This window comes from Urocitellus parryii, chromosome 4, assembly GCF_045843805.1.
Source record: "Urocitellus parryii isolate mUroPar1 chromosome 4, mUroPar1.hap1, whole genome shotgun sequence".
NCBI lineage: Eukaryota > Metazoa > Chordata > Mammalia > Rodentia > Sciuridae > Urocitellus > Urocitellus parryii.
The window spans coordinates 13,262,327-13,285,100 of NC_135534.1; the positions used below are offsets into that span (position 1 = coordinate 13,262,327).

Here is a 22,774-nt window from a genome sequence, read left to right on the forward strand (position 1 = left end):
TACAAACAATTGAGATATCCTTCAATGAGTGAATGGTTAAATAAACTGCAGTAATTTCTACCATGGAATATTACTCAGCAATAAAAGGAACAAATTGTTGATTCACTGGAACTCAAGGGAAGAATCACTAGAGAAGTATACTGAGTATGAAAGTCGATCCCAAAAGGTAACAAACTGCAAGATTCCGTTTATACAACACTCATGAAATGACCAAGTGGAAACCAAGAGCTGCTAGGGGCTAAAAAAGAGGTGGGGACAGGAGGGAAGTGGATATAGCTCCAAAAGGGCAATATTAGGCATATGTGATGAAGGAAATGATTGATTGTATCAATATCAATATTTTGATTGTAATATAGTGATATAGTTTTGCAAGATGTTACATGGGGAAAATTGGGCAAAAAGTACATTGGGTTTCTCTGTATTATTTTTTACAACTTCATATGAATCTATAATTTTCTCAAAATAAATTTTGTAACGTTAACAAAAAACTTCTATAAAAACCAGCTATTGTTTTAAGAAATTAAGTTAGAAGAGATCTTTTTCAATGACAAGAAAATCAGAACCATAAAAGAAAAAGAAAACAATCTACTAAGTAATCAATTAAGCAGAAATTATAGGTGAGCAACTAAATCAGATAAACTTGAAATGAATAATAAAAGGATAAAATTGCTTTTATAAAACTGCTCTTACAAATTGCTTAGATCGAACAAATAATCCTACTGAAAAAAATGAGCATAAATATGTGCAATTCACATAAGACTAATAAATTAGTAGCTTCTCTCTTCCATTAATAATTGCAAACTTAAACAAAAAGGGATCACTTACATTCATTTGGACGTCAAAATTTAAGAGATTTGTTAGCATTCAATGATGACAGTTTCCTTAGAAAGTATGCAATATTATTTACTCCTATGAGAAAGTAAATTAACACATCTTGATGGAAAAATTTATCAATACATTTATACTTTATTGCAATTCCTCATCCAATATTTTATCCTCTAGAAATATTGACATGAGATTGCAATGATTTATCTTAAATTAATTACAGCACTCGGTAATTATATAATATTGGCAAAGAAGATTCAACTCAAAAATTCATCATTTGATATGAATATACCACAAGTGTGGTTATATCCATAAAATGCACTAATGTTCAGCAATTAAAAATAATAAAGTACACTGATACACCTTCAGTGCCTGTGTATGTGTGTGTATACAGTGTACACAAACATGCACTGGAAAACTTCAGAAAAAAAATGTCACAACAGCTATCACTTAGAAATGTGTTAGCACTTTAATTTTACATTTTTAACACTTCTATATTGCTTGTATTTTATTTCATAGATTTTCTTCAAGTTGCCTGGTTAATAGGACTCTGCCTCCACTTCTGACTCAATATACTTAAAATCTAGTTTCTGGGTTTGCTGCACCCAATGTAACTCTTTGGTTTCTAAAATTAGTGACGTTTTCAGATCTACCTGTCTAATGCTTCTCAAACTATCTCTGAAATAGAAAGAAAATGAACAACATCACATACCGGGTTGTAACTGGAAGATGCAAGCTTGAAATAGAGTTTTATCCTAAGTTTTCAAAAGAATTTTCACCAGTTTTTTATTTGCAATTTGTGCTGTGTGTTGTGTTACTGGGGATCAAACTCAGGACTTCACACAGCTAGGCAAGCACTCTACGACTGAGTTTCATCCCAAGCCCTGTTTGCATTTTAAATGACATTTTAAATTATTTTCCAGGTAAGTCATCAAATACTTAATAGACTTTCTAGGAAATTCTGCCACCTCCATCTTTTATCTTTGATTGTATTATTGCAGAGTACTAACATATTCTTGAGCTTGTCCAAACCCTAATATTGAAAAAGCAACACTACTGGAGAAACTTAAATTTTCATAGCATCAACTTGAGCAAAATCTAAGCTTTTCGTTGATCATGGGGATTTTTAAACACTTTAGATTAAACGTACTATCCAGGAGGCACACATTGCTCACCCAGGAGCACCTGTCCACACCAGTCAGTTCCTGGTATACCACAGTATTTCTTTGGGGATATGGAAAATGTGGTTAGAAAAGAGATCAAAGTGTTAACCACATGACCTCTGGGAAAGACATTAAGAAGTCTGAAGAGAATGGAACTTGTTAAGGTTGATTTTTGCAAAAGGTAGAAATGGTCCAAGTGAGGCTGCCTGTCCCTGTTGGCATCGCCTTCCCAGGTTGATAGTGTTGGATCAGGTCTCATGCAGCTCCTGATAGCACCCAAGTTGTTAGTTAAGCAATTAATATAAATATATGTATCACAAACGGGGGGTGGAGGGATGGCACTATCAGTGGATCATGAAATGACACCATCATATCAGAGCTTTGAAGAATCCCTAAATCAGCTAATAGAATTTCAAAAAATGGCCAGCAAATGACCTCTATTCAAGCACTTCAAAGGTCCTCCCAAAGACAATTCTGTGGGCACTCCATAATGCATTAGTTTTCTATGCCCAAATAATAAAGACAGGGTCAGGAGCTGGAGATGACAATATGCTAAAGGTTTTTTTTTCCTCTCTAAATTGGGTGAATTGAACACATCTGAGTGTGCCCTCCCATATAAAAACACCTCAAGCTTCCCAGCTCCTCTCCCTCGCTGTTTCCTGAGAGGATCTTACCCTGAGATCCAGCATGATGAAGGCCTTACTCATGCTGGAAGGACTGTTGCTGCCACTTTTTTCCTGGATGTGGATGTGTGCTGGGCAGAACAAAGGTACAGGGGGACATTGACTCCTGGTATTTTCAAGGGGGAGTTTCTCAATGGCTATGAGTCACAGGGCTTTTGATTGCCAGCACTGAATTGTCCAATGCTAACAATTAAGAACTAAATAATTCTCATTAGTCCATGCTTTGGTCTCCCCTTGGGTCCAGATAATCCTGGTGGGTGAGTGAGGGAGAGCTGCACTCAGGTTGCCATGAGTTTCTCCTCTTTTCCTCCCTACCACTTCTTCCTCCTTGGGACCTACTGGAATTTCCCACTAGATCATCCTTGGACCATCTGCTTTTCCGTATGACTCTTCCCATTCCTGGTAACTCATTGTTCTTTCGCCACTTCACACCTGAGTTACTCAACCATGCACTCCTAACTGGCCTCCCTTATGTAAGTGCCCCACCCCACCCCCGCTACCCACAGAACATCATTGTGTAAATTTTTAAACAGACCCCCTCTTAAACACTCCAGGGCTTCCCTGCAGCCAAGTAGGTATAGAGTAGCATCTATAAAGTCTGACCTAAAGCTACCCTCAGATCCCAGATGTCTGATGGCTTCCCAAAGAGTCACAGAGGGACTTTTAAGATGCTTGCTTCTCCACTGACATTGCACAGCCTCTCTCCTGCTCCTGGTAAAAATGTGGTGCAGGGCTGGGGATGTGTCTCAAGTGGTAGCGCGCTCGCCTGGCATGCGTGTGGCCTGGGTTCGATCCTCAGCACCACATACAAAGATGTTGTGTCCGCCAATAACTAAAAAATAAATATTAAAAAAATTCTCTCTCTCTCTCTCTCTTTAAAAAAAATTCTCTAAAACGTCTCACACCATTCAGAATGGAGATTTGGTCAACTTGAAAGAGATAGGGGTTAATTTATATGTCCTGCGGATATATAAACTGCTCTAACTACTTAGAAGGAAAATGACGAGAGATGAGTATATGAAATAAATAGAATTGATGTAGTTCTTTGGGGAGAGATTCCCTGGATTTCTAGGTGGGATAACATTGTCTTTACTTAGGGGAAGACTTGGGTGTTGGGGAACTAGAAACACTAATTTTTGCCTTAAGCTAAAAAGGGTTGTGTGTGTACACAATACCTGTGTTTCCAAGATAAATGGAATACAACCAGATTGGGGGGAAGAAGGAATGTGAGCAGACTAACGGGGTGGACAGGACCTTGGAAGGCTGTGAGATGGTAAGGGGGGGATATAAGTGAGAGGACCCCTTCCTTTGTACAAATGGTTCTCTAAATTAGTCTTGCAGATCCTTAGGGCAGAGTGCTGTCAGTGGTTATTAGAGAGCTGGAGAAAAATGTAGAAGTGATGTGAGAGCTAGGAATGGAGTATTTGGTTTGTGACTGAAACACTAGGACTCAGAAGTGAGGAGAGTAGAGAGGGAAATCAAAGGTGACACAGTGAACAGCACAGGGTCTGCCCGTCTCATCTGTCTCTGCCCTCCAGCTCACTATCCCAAGTATGAGGGCCTGCGTTTGCTTCTGATGCAGGGGGCTGACTGGGCAGAGCCTTGTAACTCTTGGTAAGGACTTTGGTCTTTTCTTAGAAAGGAAATCCTAATCAGGAGAGTCCCTATATTTAGGTTAAGACACCAACTACCCTATCAACTACCCTGCGGTAGTAATGGCATTTCAAAGCCTTGCCTGATGTCCTCCCCCAACCTGCCACTCTCAATCACAAAACCACTTCAGCTAGATGGAGGATTGTGGAAGGCAGAATTCGAAACAGGTGATCCTTGTAAACACGTTGCCTGATGTGGCCCAGCCCAGCCTGACTCTTCGGACCAGTTTTAATTTGCACATCTGAAACCACTTGAGTTCCTCTTTTCCTTTTCTACAAAAGGCAAAGAATGCTTGTTCAATTTTCCAAGGATATAAGGAAATTCAAATTTAAAATAATGATGGAAATGTGAAGTTCCAAGAAAAGAAAAATATGCAGATGTTTTGTAAATATAAACAACTCTCAATTCTTATGAAATGGAATTTTGAAAGTTGAGTTTCCCTCCCACCGATGGAGAGATATTCTTGTGGAAAGAGGCATATGAGACTGCTGGAACTTACCGTCAAATTTCCGTTAAGCTTTAAAGCTGACAATGAGTAGCTTTAGTACAGTTTTTACACGCTGTTTACCCTAAATACTGGATCTTGCCCCGGTGAAATCAGGCAGCTTTATTTGGGTTCTTTTGTATTTTTTTCATTTTATAGTAAGTTTATTAATTGAATCAACACATCTACTAGGGATTTAAATATCAGATATTTTCTCAAATAATTCCACTTATTGATAATTAAGCACACAGACACAATTCAAAGAATAAATTCAGCAGTTTCAATGATATATTTTGTTTATAGTCATAAAAGAGCAAAATCTTTAAAGATAATGAATATTTCCTGGAGTATTCTCCCATAGAAATCAAATCAGTATTAGATCTGATTTAACACCCAATGTGTGCATGCTGTTAGGAAGTGCTTCTCCCAAAATGTGTGCCCTCCCTCCCCGGGACGTGTTGACAGTTATGAATACAACTTTATCAATTATTTAGGCTCATAGTCCTAATTCCACCATAATATTTCAGGTTCCTCACAAGGTCTGTGTTTTATTCAGCTTTTTTTGCTACTGTGACCAAAAGACCTGACAACAATTTTAGAGGAGGAAAAGTTTATTTGGGGTTCATGGTTTCAGAGTTCTCAGTCCACAGATGACCAACTACATTGTTCTGAGGCCAAGTGAGGAAAGGTGAAGGAAGCAGCTCAGGACATGGCAAACAGAGCAGAAAGAGACTAAGTTCAGCTCACCAGGGATGAAATATATACCCCAAAAGCACACCCCCGGTGGCCTGCCTCCTCCAGGCACACTCTATATGCCTACATACCACCCAATTAACCCATTCAAGTGGATTAATCCATTCAAGTGGAATGAGCTTTGGGGGGATACCTCATATCTAAACCATGACAATAATCTTTTTTTTGTTTGTTTGGTTTTTTTTGGTTTTTTTTGTTTTTTTGAAGAGTGCATTTTCCTAGGTTTTTTTTTTAATTTATTGGTCGTTCATAACATTACATAGTTCTTAATACATCATATTACACGGTTTGATTCAAGTGGATTATGAACTCCCGCTTTTACCCCGTATACAAATTGCTGTATCACATCAGTTACCCTTCCATTGATTGACATATTGCCTTTCTAGTGTCTGATGTATTCTGCTGTCTGTCCTATTCTCTACTATCCCCCCTCCCCTCCCCTCCCCTCCCCTCCCCTCCCCTTTTCTCTCTCTACCCCTTCTACTGTAAATCATTTCTTCCATTTGTATTATCTTGTCTTACCCCTCCTTTCCTCTTATATGACATTTTGTATAACCCTGAGGATCGCCTTCCATTTCCATGCAATTTCCCTTCTCACTCCCTTTCCCTCCCACCTCTCATCCCTGTTTAATGTAAATATTCTTAAGCTCTTCGTCCCTACCCTGTCCTTGTTAACTCCCCTTATATCAAAGGAGTCATTTGGTATTTGTTTTTTAAAGATTGACTAGCTTCACTTAGCATAATCTGCTCTAATGCCATCCATTTCCCTCCAAATTCTATGATTTTGTCATTTTTTAATGCAGAATAATACTCCATTGTATATAAATGCCACCTTTTTTTTTATCCATTCATCTATTGAAGGGCATCTAGGCTGGTTCCACAGTCTTGCTATCGTGAATTGAGCTGCTATGAACATCGATGTAGCAGTGTCCCTGTAGCATGCTCTTGTTAGGGCTTTAGGGAATAGACCGAGAAGGGGAATAGCTGGGTCAAATGGTGGTTCCATTCCCAGCTTTCCGAGAAATCTCCATACTGCTTTCCAAATTGGCTGCACCAATTTGCAGTCCCACCAGCAATGAACAAGAGTGCCCTTTTCCCCGCATCCTCTCCAGCACTTATTGTTGTTTGACTTCCTAATGGCTGCCAGTCTTACTGGAGTGAGATGGTATCTTAGGGTAGTTTTGATTTGCATTTCTCTGACTGCTAGCGATGGTGAGCATTTTTTCATGTACTTGTTGATTGATTGTATGTCCTCCTCTGAGAAGTGTCTGTTCAGGTCCTTGGCCCATTTATTGATTGGGTTATTTGTTATCTTATTGTCTAATTTTTTGAGTTCTTTGTATATTCTGGTTATTAGGGCTCTATCTGAAGTGTGTGGAGTAAAGATTTGTTCCCAGGATGTAGGCTCCCTGTTTATCTCTCTTATTGTTTCTTTTGCTGAGAAAAAACTTTTTAGTTTGAGTAAGTCCCATTTGTTGATTCTATTTGTTAACTCTAGCGCTATGGGTGTCCTATTGAGGAATTTGGAGCCCGATCCCACAGCGTGTAGATCATAACCAACTTTTTCTTCTATCAGATGCCGTGTCTCTGATTTAATATCAAGCTCCTTGATCCATTTTGAGTTAACTTTTGTGCACGGCGAGAGATAGGGATTCAGATTCATTTTGGTGCAAATGGATTTCCAGTTTTCCCAGCACCATTTGTTGAAGATGCTATCCTTCCTCCATTGCATGCTTTTAGCCCCTTTATCAAATATAAGATAGTTGTAGTTTTGTGGATTGGTTACTGTGTCCTCTATTCTGTACCATTGGTCCACCCGCCTGTTTTGGTACCAGTACCATGCTGTTTTTGTTACTATTGCTCTGTAGTATAGTTTGAAGTCTGGTATCGCTATACCGCCTGATTCACACTTCCTGCTTAGTATTGTTTTTGCTATTCTGGGTCTTTTATTATTCCATATGAATTTCATGATTCTTTTATCCATTTCTACAAGATATGCTGTTGGGATTTTGATTGGCATTGCATTGAACTTACAGAGAACTTTTGGTAATATCGCCATTTTGATGATGTTAGTTCTGCCTATCCATGAACAGGGTATATTTTTCCATCTTCTAAGGTCTTCTTCAATGTCTTTCTTTAGGGTTCTGTAATTTTCATTGTATAAATCTTTCACCTCTTTTGTTAGGTTGATTCCCAAGTATTTTATTTTTTGGGGGGATATTGTGAATGGAGTAGTTGTCCTCATTTCAGTCTATGTATATCTTTTCCTAACAGATGCGTCTCCTGTAGGCAGCATATTGTTGGGTCTTGTTTTGTGATCCATTCAACTAGCCTGTGTCTCTTAATTGGTGAGTTTAAGCCATTCACATTTAGGGTTATTATTGAGATATGGTTTGTTCTTCTATCCATATTTGTTTATTGATGTTACTAAACCTGATTTGTTATCCTCTTTGACTACTTTCCCCCCTTTACTGTCCTACCTCCCATTGTTGGTTTTCAATGTTATTTTCCATTTCCTCTTCCTGTAATGTTTTGCCAAGGATTTTTTGAAGAGATGGTTTTCTAGCTGCGAATTCTTTTAACTTTTGTTTATCGTGGAAGGTTTTAATTTCATCTTCTAATCTGAAGCTTAATTTTGCCGGATACACGATTCTTGGTTGGAACCCATTTTCTTTCAGTGTTTGAAATATGTTATTCCAGGATCTTCTAGCTTTCAGAGTCTGTGTTGAGAGATCAGCTGTTATCCTGATTGGTTTACCCCTAAATGTAATCTGCTTTCTTTCTCTTGCAGCTTTTAAAATTCTCTCCTTATTCTGTATGTTGGACATTTTCATTATAATGTGTCTAGGTGTGGATCTCTTAAGATTTTGCACATTCGGCGTCCTGTAGGCTTCTAGGATTTGGGATTCTGTCTCATTCTTCAAGTCTGGGAAGTTTTCTCGTATTATTTCACTGAAAAGACTTTTTATTCCTTTGGTTTGGAGCTCTGTGCCTTCCTGTATCCCAATGACTCTTAAATTTGGTCTTTTGATATTATCCCATAATTCTTGGATGTTCTGCTCATGGTTTCTTAGCAGACTTGCTGAGCTGTCTATGTTCTTTTCCAGTTGAAATACTTTGTCTTCATTGTCTGATGTTCTCTCTTCTAAGTGATCTACTCTGCTGGTAGTATTCTCAATTGTGTTTTTAAGTTGGTTTATAGCTTCCTGCATTTCTAGAATTTCTATTTGTTTGTTTTTTATTACCTCTATCTCCCTGTGAAATTGATCTTTTACTTCCTGGATTTGTTTGTCAATGTGATCTTTCATTGTCTGATTTTGCTGTCTCATGTCTTCCTTGAGACTCCAGATCATCTGAAGCATATAAATCCTGATGTCTTTATCTGACATTCCATCTGTTGCAGCTATTACCTCTTCTAAAGTTGAGTTGACCTGCATTGCTTGTGGTCCTTTCTTTCCTTGTCTTTTCATACTGCTGACGTTTCTTTCTGCTTGGTGCCACTGTTGTGTTTTTGAAATTTACCCCCTATTTATTTATGTTGCTCTTGTATAGTTGGGAAGTCTCCCTTGCAGGGCGGGTATTGGCTGTGCTCCTCCTCTAATTATGGTGGTCTGTCTACCCCGCTGATCGGTCGCAGGTCTGCCCCCGCTGCGGGCACGGGTGGTGGCTTTGCTCTGCCCCCACTCCAATTGTGGTAACGTAACTACCACGCCCTGGGATCGTTGGTCCTGATCTGGATGTGGGTGGCGGCTCAGCTGGGCCCCCGCTCCAATTGGTGTGACGAGTCTACCGAGCTGGCAGACCTCTAGGCCGGTGGGTCGCAGTTCTGCACAGCCCCCACTCCCAATGGGGGTACCTAACTACCTCTCCAATGGGTCGCTGAGCCCCCTCCGGACCCGGGCGACGACCCTGCTCCACCCCCACTCCAACCAGTGTGACGCGACTGCCTCGGTGTTACGTGTCCACCCCGCTGGCAAGCTACCTGGCCTGTCTTGCCAGTTGGCGGCAGGTCTGCCTGCCCTGCTTGCTCGGATGGCAGCTCCGCACAGCCCCTACTCCAAATGAGGTTACTTGGCTACTGCACCACGGAATCGCTGGTCCTATTCTAGGCGTGGGCGGCTGCTCTCTTCAGCCCCAGCTGCGTTTGGGGTGTCATGGCACCACGCCGGCGGGTCACTTGGCCTGCTCTGGGCGCAGGAGGAAGATCCACTCTGTCCCTACAACACCCCGCCGGACCCTGATTGAGAAGCAGTCACCGCCGGTTCCCTAGCCTTGGGCCAAAGCAGCTTAGGTAGCCGGAACCCCGCCTCTCCGATCTGATACACTCTCCGCTGGGAGCTGGCTCCAAGGAGCGACCCCCACGGGTTCCCCAGCCCCAGGCCAAAACTGTTCCAGGAGTTAGAACCCAGTCGCCCCAAGCTCAGCGCACGCTCCACTTGGAGCTGGCCTCCGCCGGCAGTCTCCGCAGTTTCCTCAGACCTGGGCCAGGTTAGCCCCGGGAACCCGAATCCAGCTGCTCAGTGCCCGGCGTACGCCTTGCCAGGCACGAGCCTCTAGGAGTATTCTCCACAAGAACCCCCGCCCCGAGCCTGAGCAAGAAATCTGACTGCTAGACGCAGGCAAATACCAGCCTGATATCACCTGTTCGTAGTTGAATGGGCTGAGATCAGTAGAACACGGGGATGATTACATCATCTCTCCGAAATGGCGGCTGCTGTTCTCCACTGTGGTCCGACCGGTGTCTGGAGCCAAACTGGGCCTCTTCTCTCCTCTGTTTCAAAGCCGGAACTCAGCGCTAAGGGCTCCGATGTACCACTGGCAGGAGCCCCCCTGGATCCGTATCGCTGTTCCCCGCTCCGGCACCCTGCCGCTCCCCGGCGCGCGCCACAGACTCCAGCCTCCGGGCGATCGCCTGTCAGGCTATGCGACCCTCCGTGCGGGGAAATGGAGCTCTCAGAGCCGAACTTCGCACGATGGAAATCTGTCCACTAGATTCTGGAGCACCTCAATTTCACTTGAACTTCCCAAAGATATCCTTCAGCCGTTTTGCATCGTCTTTCTCCCACTTAGTGACGTGGCGCCCTGGGGTGATGCAGTCCCTTCGCCGCCATCTTCTTTCCTCTACACCGACAATAATCTTGAACAAGATCTTTCCCCCCTTTTCCACAAGGAAAATCCATGTTACCCATCTGCTCTGTCCTATTATCAGAATTTATTTAGCACAGGTAGTAAGTAAGTAGAGAGTATCATCAGAATTCTAGATTTCCATTTAATATTTCCTTCCTCATCCATTTACCAACCACATGTCTGACTTGTTGGCAGAAAAAAATAGCAGTAAATAGTCACTACATGTATAGCTCTTGAACCCCAGTTAGGGAGAAAAACCCTATAAATAAGTAGTATGATTCCTGATTATAATGAGGGCTTTTTTGTTTGTTTGTTTTATTTTTATTTTTTATTTGTTTTAATTAGTTATACATAATAGTACAATGATCTTGACATATCATACATTTGAATCAAATGGGGTAAAATTTCTCATTATTCTGAGTGTACAGGTTGCAGAATCACATTGATCATGCAGTCACATATATACATACAGAAATACTAGTGTCTATTTTATTATGCTGCCCTTCCTTTCCCCCCTTCTCCTCCCCTCCCATCACTTCTCTCTATCCAATCTAATGTGACACACTTCTTCCCGCCCCCCTCACATCATCATACATGTAAGCTGTATACGATGAGAGTCTCCTTCCATCTTCTGTGCAATTCCCCTTCTCCCTCCCTTTCCCTCCCACACCTCTCTTCCCTATTTAGTGGTAATCTTCTTCTCATGCTCTTCCTCCCTACCCCATTTTGAGTCACCTCCCTTATATCAGAGAAGACAGACGGCTTTCAGACAAATGAATAGGGTGAGGTGAGATAGGAATAACTGAAAGAGAAAAGCCACTTGAATAGGACCCTCAGCATGAGGTCTGCTGAGAAAGTGACATTGAACTGGGACATGGAAGAAGAGTTAGCAAGTCAGAATCCCAGAGGAAAAGCCATCTATGTGCAAGGAGCTGTGAAGAGGGTGTCAACCTCACTGAGCCAAAAGGAGGTCGGTATGGCTAAGGTGGCTTCAAAAAGGCCTTGTTTCCTGCTCCCTGGGGCATTTTGGTAATGTATATCACTTTGCTTTGAACAAAATTGGAAGGAAAGAGTGTATGCCACATAACCTAAAATGCAAGGGACAATCCCCAAAGCAAAGAATTCTCTGGTGTCCAAGATAAATTTCAAATATTTCACCATTCATTTATATATATATATATATATATATATATATATATATTAAAACAATCTGAACCTAGAACCCATCATTTTTATAGAACCAGGTTCTCCCCCAGATTTACTGAGCTAAACAACCATGTATATTATATATATATATGTAATAAATATGAATGATGTATATATGTTTATATATTAAAGGACTACAATGTGGTTTCTTTGTTAGTGTATCAGTTATACATAATATCAGGATTCATATTGCTGTAATCATACAAGCAAGAAATATAATTTGTTCCACTTCAGTGCCCAGTACTTCCCCTTTCCCTTCCCTCCCTCCCTCTTCCTCTTCCCTTAATTCTATTGGTCTTCCTTCCATTTATTTATGGTTTTTTGAAATTACTGCATTATGGATATACATAAAGGTGAAATTCACTGTAGTATATTCGATAGAAGGATACATTGTAAAATGATTACCGCTATTGACATAATTAACGTACCTATCACCTCAGTTTCTTTGTGATGGGAATACTTGAGACCTACTCTTGGAAAACCTGGAGTGTACCAGGTGCTCTTAATTATAGTCACCATGCTGTACGTGGAGCTCCAGAACTAATTCATTTTGCAAAGATGACAAAGAGACTTCTTGTACAGTTTGTACACGTAACCCAAGGGAAGTTTGCACATCTTTGTTCTTGGAGCTTTACTAAGTTGTTTATCTTCCTGGAAAAATCTCACTACTGAATGGAAAGCCACTCTGGTGCTTGAAATCTGTTGGTATTAGCCTTAGTCTTGATCAAGGTAAATATTATGTACATGTTAGAGTATTTCAACAGGTCTACCTGAGTATCTTTTTATTGATGTACATATTGTTTTAGTATATTTTTTCATTTTATAACATTTTTCATTTTATAAAGGAAGATAGATTCTAAGGTGTTCTGGCTTGGATGTTGGGTGGATTGTGGCACTATTGGCTGAGATGGGGAGAAAATAAACAGAAAACAGGGTAAAATCCTGAGTTCCATATTGAACAAGAACATAATGAGAGAATATTTCAAATATCCTTTTGGAGAGATGACCCTAAAACTCAGAGGAGTTTAAGCCAGGTGTAAATTGAACATTCTGATCTTCCAGTGTAATGGTATATAAAAAGCAACAAGCCAGGCTTGACTCAGTTCCAGATCTTTACTTCCTTAACCCTAAAAGACTTGCTTCTTTCCTTCCACATGTACTACACTGTGCTACTATGTGGCACATGACCAAAGCTGAAAACCTAAAACAATCTGAACCTAGAACTCATCCTTCATTTATATTGAACCATGTTCTGCCCTAGATTTACTAAGCTAAATAACCATAATAACCGCCCCCACACACACACACACATTTAAGGACTACAATATGGTTTGTTAGTGCATTAGTTATACATAATATCAGGATTATCAAAGGGCTCAAGTTTTACAGGAACACTAGGTATTGGGGAACTAGGTACCCAGTATGAGCACCCTAATGAAGATATAGACCTTTTCTCTTCTACCAAAGACAGCTATATATGGTGTTTCTCAGAAAAGAATTCTGGTACTGGTACTTTTACAAAAGAAGGGAATCTTTGGGTGGTTTTGTTTGTTTCCTAGCAGTACTTGGTATTTAATACAGCAGTAGTTGGTGTTTATTAAACTTGGTGTTTAATAAAATGCTAGACAAGCATTTTACCACTACCAAAGCCTCAGGCCCCTTTGTATTTTATTTTGAGACAGGGTCTTGATAAGTTACCCCAGATGGCCTCAGACTTGCCATCCTCCTGTCTCATGTCCCCAGTAGCTGGGATTACAGGCATGCACCACCATGCCCAACTGGGAATCATTTTTACACAAATCTCTAAGCTTCGTTTCCTTTAATTAAAGATGGTTTTCCTTCATGCGACCTAATACTGCTCAGATTTCTTTGCTTGTCCACTGAAGCAGAATTGCTAATTTTTGTCTTCTCTTGGCAGTACTGGTGGAATGCAGCCATCATAATTTCCGTGTAGTAGTTAACAGAGCACTATTTTATGAAGATGAATTGATAGGCCCTGATGAATTATTTCTTGGGACTGGCTGTGTGGCAATTCATGTGCGACCAAATGAACTTGAATTTAACTATCCTGTCAGCTTCTGTGGAATCGTACCGCAGGTAAGAGCAGCAAGCATTGTGCCCAGTGTCATCTGTAAAGTGGTGGGAAGTGTTGCTTTGTCTTTGCTCTAGGTGCCAGAGTGCAGGTGGAAGGCAAGAACACGAAGAACCTTTTCCTCAATTCATTCATTCATCAGAGTCTAGTATGTGTAGGACACTAAGTATGAGTAGTAAACTCCAGGACCTCTCTCTCAAGAAGCTCACAGTCTGTTGGGTAGTACAACTCCACGCATAGCATAATGTAGTATCCAGCATTGCCACACCTTCCTAATCCCCATAATCCTCGATATTGGTGCCGTCCCAATTTATTTATATAAAAGAATCAAGGTATAAAGGCCAGAAATGTGACAAAACTTGTGAAGTTGGGATATAGCAGAGCCAGGAATAGAAACCAGGTTTGCTGATGCCTATTTGAATGCACATTTTTCTTTGTTTTCAATTATGACTCTGGGATAAGCAGAACAGAATGCATAATATGATAAAAAGAAATTTCCAGGGGTATTCAGAGGAAAGAGTGACATGGGACAGTCATGAACTCAAAACAGACTTTTCTTGTTCTTCTCTGATTAAAAAATATTGAAAAATATGTTCAAAGTGTCCCAATGTCCGAGAAGGGAATGTATGAGAAGGTTTAGATATTAGGTGGTTTCTGCCAGGCCAAAAGCAAGTACAATATGTAAATTTAGTCTGTCTTAATGCTTCCTGCTTTAAACATGAGGCTAAGTGTCCTGTGCCAAGAACCTGACCTTATCGTTACAGAGAAAAGATAACTTGGACATATTGACATGATGTTCTATCAAAGAATCTTCTTAACAGACCCATAGTATCATGGTCTGAGAACAAAGTGTGTTTGTCTAGAACATACTATTATACCTGCCCTGCATGCATCACAGCAGGGAGCTAGTGACTCAGGCTCTGTTACACCTGCCGAGAAGAAATCCAAAGGCATCTTGAGATGCTCTAAATTATTAAAAGTAGCTCCCACAGTAGAGTCTTTAGCACATTTAAGAAATCTGGACTGAAGTAACCCCCTGAGTAGAGGTTGCCTGGGCTAGCATGTTAGGAAAAGCTAAAAGTTTAGATTGTAAGAAAACAGAAGGCATGTTTCCTGTATTACAAGAACTTCATCAGTTTGTAAAACAGGAGTCTGAAATGACCAGTACTTTGGTTCTTGAAACATCTCTGAATCGTGTGCAGTTACTTGAGCTAGTAGGTCAGGATCCCATCCTGAGACAAGTGAAAGAGAAAAATCTAGTCATAATATTTTCTAACAAATGAGATGTGGCAATCAGGGGACAGTGACATATACCAAATGGGTGATATTGGCCAAAAGACAACATGGCACAGTATCAGTGTTCCAGGCAGGCCTTAGAGATATGGCATATCAGTACATGCAAAAGGGGTCTTGAATTGATGTAAAAGGGAATGTAGACTACGGTGAATTATGTGGATAAAAATAATGTGAGGCAACAAGCAACAATAATCAGAGCTGATAACATTATTTCTGAGGGGCCCGACAAAAGAAAAGGCATAGAATGCATGACTCTTCTTTGGCATTGTTTGGTACAGTCCCATTTCTGAGTCATGTATAGTCTTTATAATTTCTAAGGAGAAGATTTAAAATGCTCTTTTATATAAATAATATTTTTCCTAACTGTCACTGCCTCCTCCCTTTTTGTGGTATAAACCTCAGTAGCTCCTGTCAGAAAAAAAATATTATATATATATTTATATTTTCTGGAGTCAAATTTAGCTGCCACAACTGGAGAGGAAAGGAGTGTACTGGCATCTGGAGAATAGAGGCCAGAGATGCTGCCAGGTACCCTGTAGGCACAGGACAGCCCCCACAACACAGTATTACCTGGCCTAAAGTACCAGGAGTCTCAGGGTTGAGAAACCCACCTCTAAACGCACACATTCACCTCTTCTCCTGGCCCCTTGTTCTCACTTCCACTCCACTCAGAAGTTTAGAATCATTGCAGTTGAAATGACCTAACCTCTAACAACCAGGAGCATCCAGGAGAGTGCACTTCTTTCTTTCTTTCTTTTCTTTCTTTTCTTTCTTTCTTCCTTCCTTCCTTCCTTCCTTCCTTCTTCCTTCCTTCCTTCCTTCCTTCCTTTCTTCCTTCCTTCCTTTCTTCCTTCCTTCCTTCCTTTCTTCCTTCCTTTCTTCCTTTCCTTCCTTCCTTTCCTTCCTTCCTTCCTTTCCTTCCTTCCTTCCTTTCCTTCCTTCCCTTCCTTCCTTTCTTCCTTTCCTTCCTTCCTTTCTTCCTTTCCTTCCTTCCTTCCTTCCTTCCTTCCTTTCCTTCCTTCCTTTCCTTCCTTCCTTCCTTTCCTTCCTTCCTTCCTTTCCTTCCTTCCTTTCCTTCCTTCCCTTCCTTCCTTTCTTCCCTTCCTTCCTTCCTTCCTTTCCTTCCTTCCTTCCTTTCCTTCCTTCCTTTCCTTCCTTCCTTCCTTCCTTTCTTCCTTCCTTCCTTCCTTCCTTCCTTCCTTTCCTTCCTTCCTTCCTTCCTTCCTTCCTTTCCTTCCTTCCTTCCTTTCCTTCCTTCCTTTCCTTCCTTCCCTTCCTTCCTTTCTTCCTTCCTTCCTTCCTTCCTTTCCTTCCTTCCTTTCCTTCCTTTCCTTCCTTCCTTCCTTCCCTTCCTTCCTTTCCTTCCTTTCCTTCCTTTCCTTCCTTCCTTCCTTTCCTTCCTTTCCTTCCTTTCCTTCCTTTCCTTTCCTTCCTTTCCTTCCTTCCTTCCTTTCCTTCCTTTCCTTCCTTCCTTTCCTTCCTTCCTTTCCTTCCTTTCCTTCCTTTCCTTTCCTTCCTTCCTTTCCTTCCTTTCCTTCCTTTCCTTCCTTTCCTTCCTTTCCTTCCTTCCTTTCCTTCCTTTCCTTCCTTTCCTTCCTTCCTTCCTTCCTTCCTTTCCTTCCTTTCCTTCCTTTCCTTCCTTTCCTTCCTTCCTTCCTTCCTTTCCTTCCTTTCCTTCCTTCCTTTCCTTCCTTTCCTTCCTTTCCTTCCTTCCTTCCTTTCCTTCCTTTCCTTCCTTCCTTTCCTTCCTTTCCTTCCTTTCCTTCCTTTCCTTCCTTTCCTTCCTTCCTTCCTTTCCTTCCTTCCCTTCCTTCCCTCCTTCCCTTCCTTCCTTCCTTTCCTTCCTTTCCTTCCTTCCTTCCTTTCCTTCCTTTCCTTCCTTCCTTTCCTTCCTTTCCTTCCTTTCCTTCCTTCCTTCCTTTCCTTCCTTTCCTTCCTTCCTTTCCTTCCTTTCCTTCCTTTCCTTCCTTTCCTTCCTTTCCTTCCTTTCCTTCCTTTCCTTCCTTCCTTCCTTTCCTTCCTTCCCTTCCTTCCCTTCCTTCCCTTCCTTCCTTCCTTTCCTTCCTTTCCTTCCTTTCCTTCCTTTCCTTCCTTCCTTCCTTCCTTCCTTCCTTCCTTTCCTTCCTTTCCTTCCTTTCCTTCCTTTCCTTCCTTTCCTTCCTTCCTTCCTTCCTTTCCTTCCTTTCCTTCCTTCCTTTCCTTCCTTTCCTTCCTTTCCTTCCTTCCTTCCTTTCCTTCCTTTCCTTCCTTCCTTTCCTTCCTTTCCTTCCTTTCCTTCCTTTCCTTCCTTTCCTTCCTTTCCTTCCTTTCCTTCCTTCCCTTCCTTCCCTTCCTTCCCTTCCTTCCCTTCCTTCCCTTCCTTCCTTTCCTTCCTTTCCTTCCTTTCCTTCCTTTCCTTCCTTTCCTTCCTTCCTTCCTTCCTTCCTTTCCTTCCTTTCCTTTCCTTCCTTTCCTTCCTTTCCTTCCTTTCCTTCCTTTCCTTTCTTTCCTTCCTTTCCTTCCTTTCCTTCCTTTCCTTCCTTTCCTTTCTTCTTTCTTAACTTTTTGGCCCTTTTTAGTTACACATAACAATAGGATTTGTTTTCACATAAGCATAAAAAGCATGGAATATAATTTGTTCTAATTCAGTCCCCAGTACTTCCCTTTCCCTCTCCTACCTCCTCCTGTTCCCTTACCTCTACTCTACTGATCTCTCTTGCTGTCTACTTATTTTTTAAATTATTTTTAGATGGACACAATACCTTTATCTTATTTATTTTTATGGGGTGCTGAGGATTAAACCCAGTGCCTCACATGTGCTAGGCAAGCATTCTACCATTGAGCTACAACCCTAGCCCAAGTTTTTTTTTTTTTAAATTGGTGTCTTGTAGATGTGCACAATGGTATATTCATATATATACATGGGAAAGTTAGGTCAGAAACATTCCACAGTCTTTCTAATCTCATCCCTCCTCTCTTTCCTTCATCCTCCTTTGTCTAATCTACTGATCTTTCTTTGATTCTTTAATTCCCTACCCCTTATTTTGGGTTGGCTTCTGCATATCAGAAAAAAACATTCAACCTTTGACTTTTGGAGACCGGCTTATTTCATTTAGCATGATAATCTCCATTTCTACCCATTTAGCAGCAAATGCCATAATTTCATTCTTCTTTGAGGCTGAGTACTACTCCATTGTATACACACATCACATTTTCTTTATCCATTTATCTGTTGCTTTGGCTATCCTGGATCTCACATTTTTCCAAATAAACTTCATAACTGCTTTTTCTATTTCTGTGGGAAAACATTGTTGGAATTTTGATGGAAATTGCAATGAATCTGTATAGCACTTTTGGTAGTATGACCATTTTGACATAATTAATTCTGCCTATGCAAGAACATGGGATATCTTTCCAACTTTTAAGTTCTTCAATTTCTTTCTTTAGTGTTCTGTATTTTTTCGCTGTAGAAGCCCTTCATCTTTTTTGTTAAATTAAATTGATTCCTGTGTATTTTTAGGCTGTTATGAATGGAATAGTTTTCCTAATTTCCTTTTCAGCAGACTCATAATTGGAATATAAGAATGTAATTGACTTATTTGTCTCTTGTCTTACCTCTTGAATAGCTGAATGAGATAAAGCATTTAGACCCCAGGAAGCATATGATCCATTCATCTATCAGGATATTATGCAGCTAATCAATTTATACTATACTTTAATGACACTGAAACCTCTCTATTAAAGTCAAAATATTAGAAAACATACATACATAATATACAATATGACTTTAATTACATAAAGAATTGAGACCCTGTGGGAAATCCATACAAATAGTTATAAAAAAATGAACTCGGGATGATAGGAATGTAGGAATTGTATCTCATCTGCTGACCACCAAACATATTTCAAATGCTCCTAATGGGGGTATATATTTTATGTTCAGAAACCTCAATTGGTAGCCTAAATACATCATTTTAAATTAGCTCTCCTCCTTTTGGTCTAATGTTCTAGAGGTAAAAATCAAAAGGAGAAAATATATTTTAATCCAGAGATACCAGCTAAAATATTTTTAGAATTCCACCACAGTTTCTTTGTCCTTTGAGTCCTCCTTACTGAAAGATTTTTATCCTAAGGACCTGTGGAAAATTTTTCTTTCCCAGAATTTTGATTAAAGAAGACCAATAGAAAATCTTCAGGGTCAACTGACACTCATTTGCCAATTCCATCTAAAAATCCTATACCATGGGTTTCTGCTTTATTTTGTGACTAAGCTAAGTGCTTCCCCTTTGCCAGAGAAAGATTTAATCACCTTACTTGGGCTAATACTCTGGTCTCTTGAGATAAGTGGCCATCTTTTATTTTAATAAAATACACTGTTGTGACAAATTAGCTTGCGTTATCAAAGATCTCTTTTCCCACCAGATTTTCTACGATGGTTCTGTCTCTCATTCCTGGCTCACCTATAGACCAAGGAATCAAGTGATTTCTACTGAACTTCATTTGCAGTGTTTAGTTCCCAGGTCAGTCCAAAATATCACTGGCTCCTTGCCTGAATACCAGTAGCTTTTTGCTGAAATGTATTCTCACTTATCCAGAGTCCTTGAAAATCCTAACTGGTTTGTCTACCCGCTGGGCTTCACAGCATGTGAGCACACGCCTATTTAATCCCTACAGCAGTTCACTTCAAAGGCCTTGCCTCTTCATTGTAGACCCTTTTTTCTATCTACTCTTCCACAGATAGGAGGACACACTGCTAAACCTCAAGCATTACACCAACATCTGACACACAGTATCTAGAGGTTTCCTAAGTATACACATTGGCTTTGATCTTCTCCACAATGCAAGAGGCTGTAGGTTGTGCAGAGGAGTTGGAATTTGAGAAATTAAATAACAATCTGTCTCTAAATTTTAGATCAAAACAGTAATAAGCTATAGAAGATACAGCTCAATTTGAATAAAATCAATTAGCAAATGAGTCTTTTAGCCACAGCCAAAAGTCCACCTATAAACCCACCCAGAAATGAATTTGCTGGCCCTGGAATAAAGAGTTGTACAGTTCCAGGACCCGCCATGAATACAAAAAGCCCACCTAGTAAGCTGACCTCCTGGCCTCAGAGGCCAGGATGTGGCTCCCTGAAGACAGCCTAGCTCCAAAAAGCCAGGAACTAAAAGTGATCAGTTCTTCCAAATTCACCTTCAGCTAATGCTTTCCTGTTCTGAAATAATTGAGGAAGAAGGCCTAGAAGAGAGATGTTCCTCCCATAGCTTACTTCTCTCCTAAAGGAGAACAAAAATAAACCTTTTTTCTCTTAAAACTTAAAAAATTATAAAGGAAAAAAAATAGTATGCAATACTCCATTTTACAAAAGAAGAAAAATTCTATGGTTTAAGCACTAAGTGTATAATCTCCTATAAGCAAAATGAAATCAAATAAGGAAAAAAGACTAGAAAGTTTAAGCTAAGATTCTGCTGGACATCAGTTTTTGAGCAAAAATGCTGTTTGACACTTGCTAATAACAATAACCTTATTTATTAGAGCCTCACTATGTTCCAGCCACATGTTTCCAAGAACTTCAAGCATCTTAATCCTCAGTATCAACTATATGCATGCATCATTAGTATTGTCCTTGCTGAATAATTTAGAAACTTGCGCTCGGACACATCAAATGATTTTCCAACTTCACACAGCTAGAAGGTTCCAGAGTTGACTCCATGCTAAATGACATGAATCCAGTGGTTTACATCATTATCTACCACTCTAAACCTACTAGACCCTCACCCACAGCCATTCTTTGATATAAAATTCATCAGCCTTATGAGTTCTTAGTACCTAATAAATGAGCTCTAAGAGATTCTAGGAATATCTCTCCCTAGACTAGTTACTATTTTAAGCAAAAAAAAAAAAATTACTTCAAAACATTGTGAATGTTTTCTTTAAATATTTTTTCCTTAATTTAACAGACAACAGTTTTTCCATAACTCAGTATCCTACAATGGAGGGCTTGATGAGGGGCAGAGCGTATTGGACAAGAATAACACAGTTATGTGATATTTTAAAACAATGAAAAGTTATAACTTTTTAATTGTTAAATATACTAAGCTATTAAATCAAGGATATTGAACCATTAAGCTTTTGAATCATAATAAAATACCTGAGCCAAAATTCAGTCCCAGGGATGATGACTCTTATTGCTTTTTGTTTTCTTTTGTATTGCTTTTTGTTTTCTTTCTCTGTCTTGCTTTTTAATTCCTCTTTCTTTTTTCCTTTGAAAGTTTCCATGCCCCACTTGATGTCATCGAGATGAAGCAGTTGCCCTGGGGTCTCGAGGTGCCCCCTCCTCTTCAACAGTGGTACTTGGTACAGTACAGATTCTGTTCATCCTGTGGCTGCATCCACTTGAGAGATAACTGGGTAAGGATACAAGGCCCAACCAGAAAAATATTATTCAGGGCAAGTAAAAACAGCCAAGGTACACCCCCCCACACACACACACACACACATACACACTGAAGACAGAATGGCACACAGATCAGTAGTGGAGGTAAATGTGGAGCTCTCTTGTACCTTGTTCACACCAGGCTTAGTGTTAATTCAAGGAAGACCCTACACTTACCCGTCCTAGAGTTCTCTCCTTATCCTGGGATTTTTCCCCCTAGGCAGTAAGAATTATTCCACTTTACAAAATTCAGAACTGAATATGTCCCTCCAACACCAATGATTGTGAAGGAAGGAGGTGTCGATCAACTCTGGAATGGCCAGTTTGGAACATTTTCTTCCTTTCTTTCACAAGAAATTAAATGTCTTAAGATGTGGAGAAAGGCCTTTGAAGGAAACATGGGCTAAAACATTTGGGTTTTAATTCTGGGTTCATTTCAAACAAAATTTCAAACATATACAAGATTCCTTTGTGGGTTTTTTCCCTATAATCTTTATGACACAGCATCTGTATTGCTCCCATTCTTAAAATCTAGATTATCCCAAAACTGTTTGCAATGTAGTTCATATCTTGGAGTTATTTTTGTTTAATGTCCTAAAGTTAACTGGTTCTATTCCCAAGGGAAGGAGCTCAAAAAGTCTTCCCTTTCTTTTAGAGCCATGTTTTAGGAATGTTGTTTATCTAGCAAATATTATGATAATGTTTACAAATTTTGTTTCTTCTACAGTCGACTCCTTTTTATGGGACACGCAGTCAGTCGCTGCAAAGGCCTTTCTATTCATCGCCTAATTTTATGAATTTTAGAGGCTTGTGCCCTTGGATGTACAGCAACAAAACAAATTAACTCAGTGGAAGGTTATGATGTGATCTTTTATTTGTATGTATCTGCATGATTTTAATTCATTTTCATTTATTGAAAACCCCTTTTATGATGCCTTTGAGAAAAGGCTATCAAGTGTTTTTATATTTCAATGTGGCCACAAATTTATAAATAAAACTTGACATTTTATATCTGTATTGCATTCCTAACTTAATTTCTAAGTTGTTGGGCTAAGTTACTAGGAAGATGGAAATTG

At 40.1% G+C, this 22,774-nt stretch overlaps 1 protein-coding gene and 1 pseudogene across 1 annotated transcript; both read left to right on the plus strand.

Annotated features, from left to right (window-relative positions):
* The first annotated feature begins 11,526 nt into the window (after nucleotides 1–11,526).
* On the plus strand, nucleotides 11,527–19,872 carry LOC144254177 (uncharacterized). Its single transcript, XM_077797201.1, has 4 exons — nucleotides 11,527–11,717; nucleotides 13,781–14,050; nucleotides 15,561–15,577; nucleotides 19,607–19,872. The coding sequence occupies exons 1-4, from the start codon at nucleotides 11,527–11,529 to the stop codon at nucleotides 19,822–19,824; spliced, it is 696 nt and encodes a 231-aa protein (XP_077653327.1). The 3' UTR covers nucleotides 19,825–19,872.
* Nucleotides 14,079–15,525, plus strand: LOC113198814 (single-stranded DNA-binding protein, mitochondrial pseudogene; annotated as a pseudogene).
* Nucleotides 19,873–22,774: the final 2,902 nt, after the last annotated feature.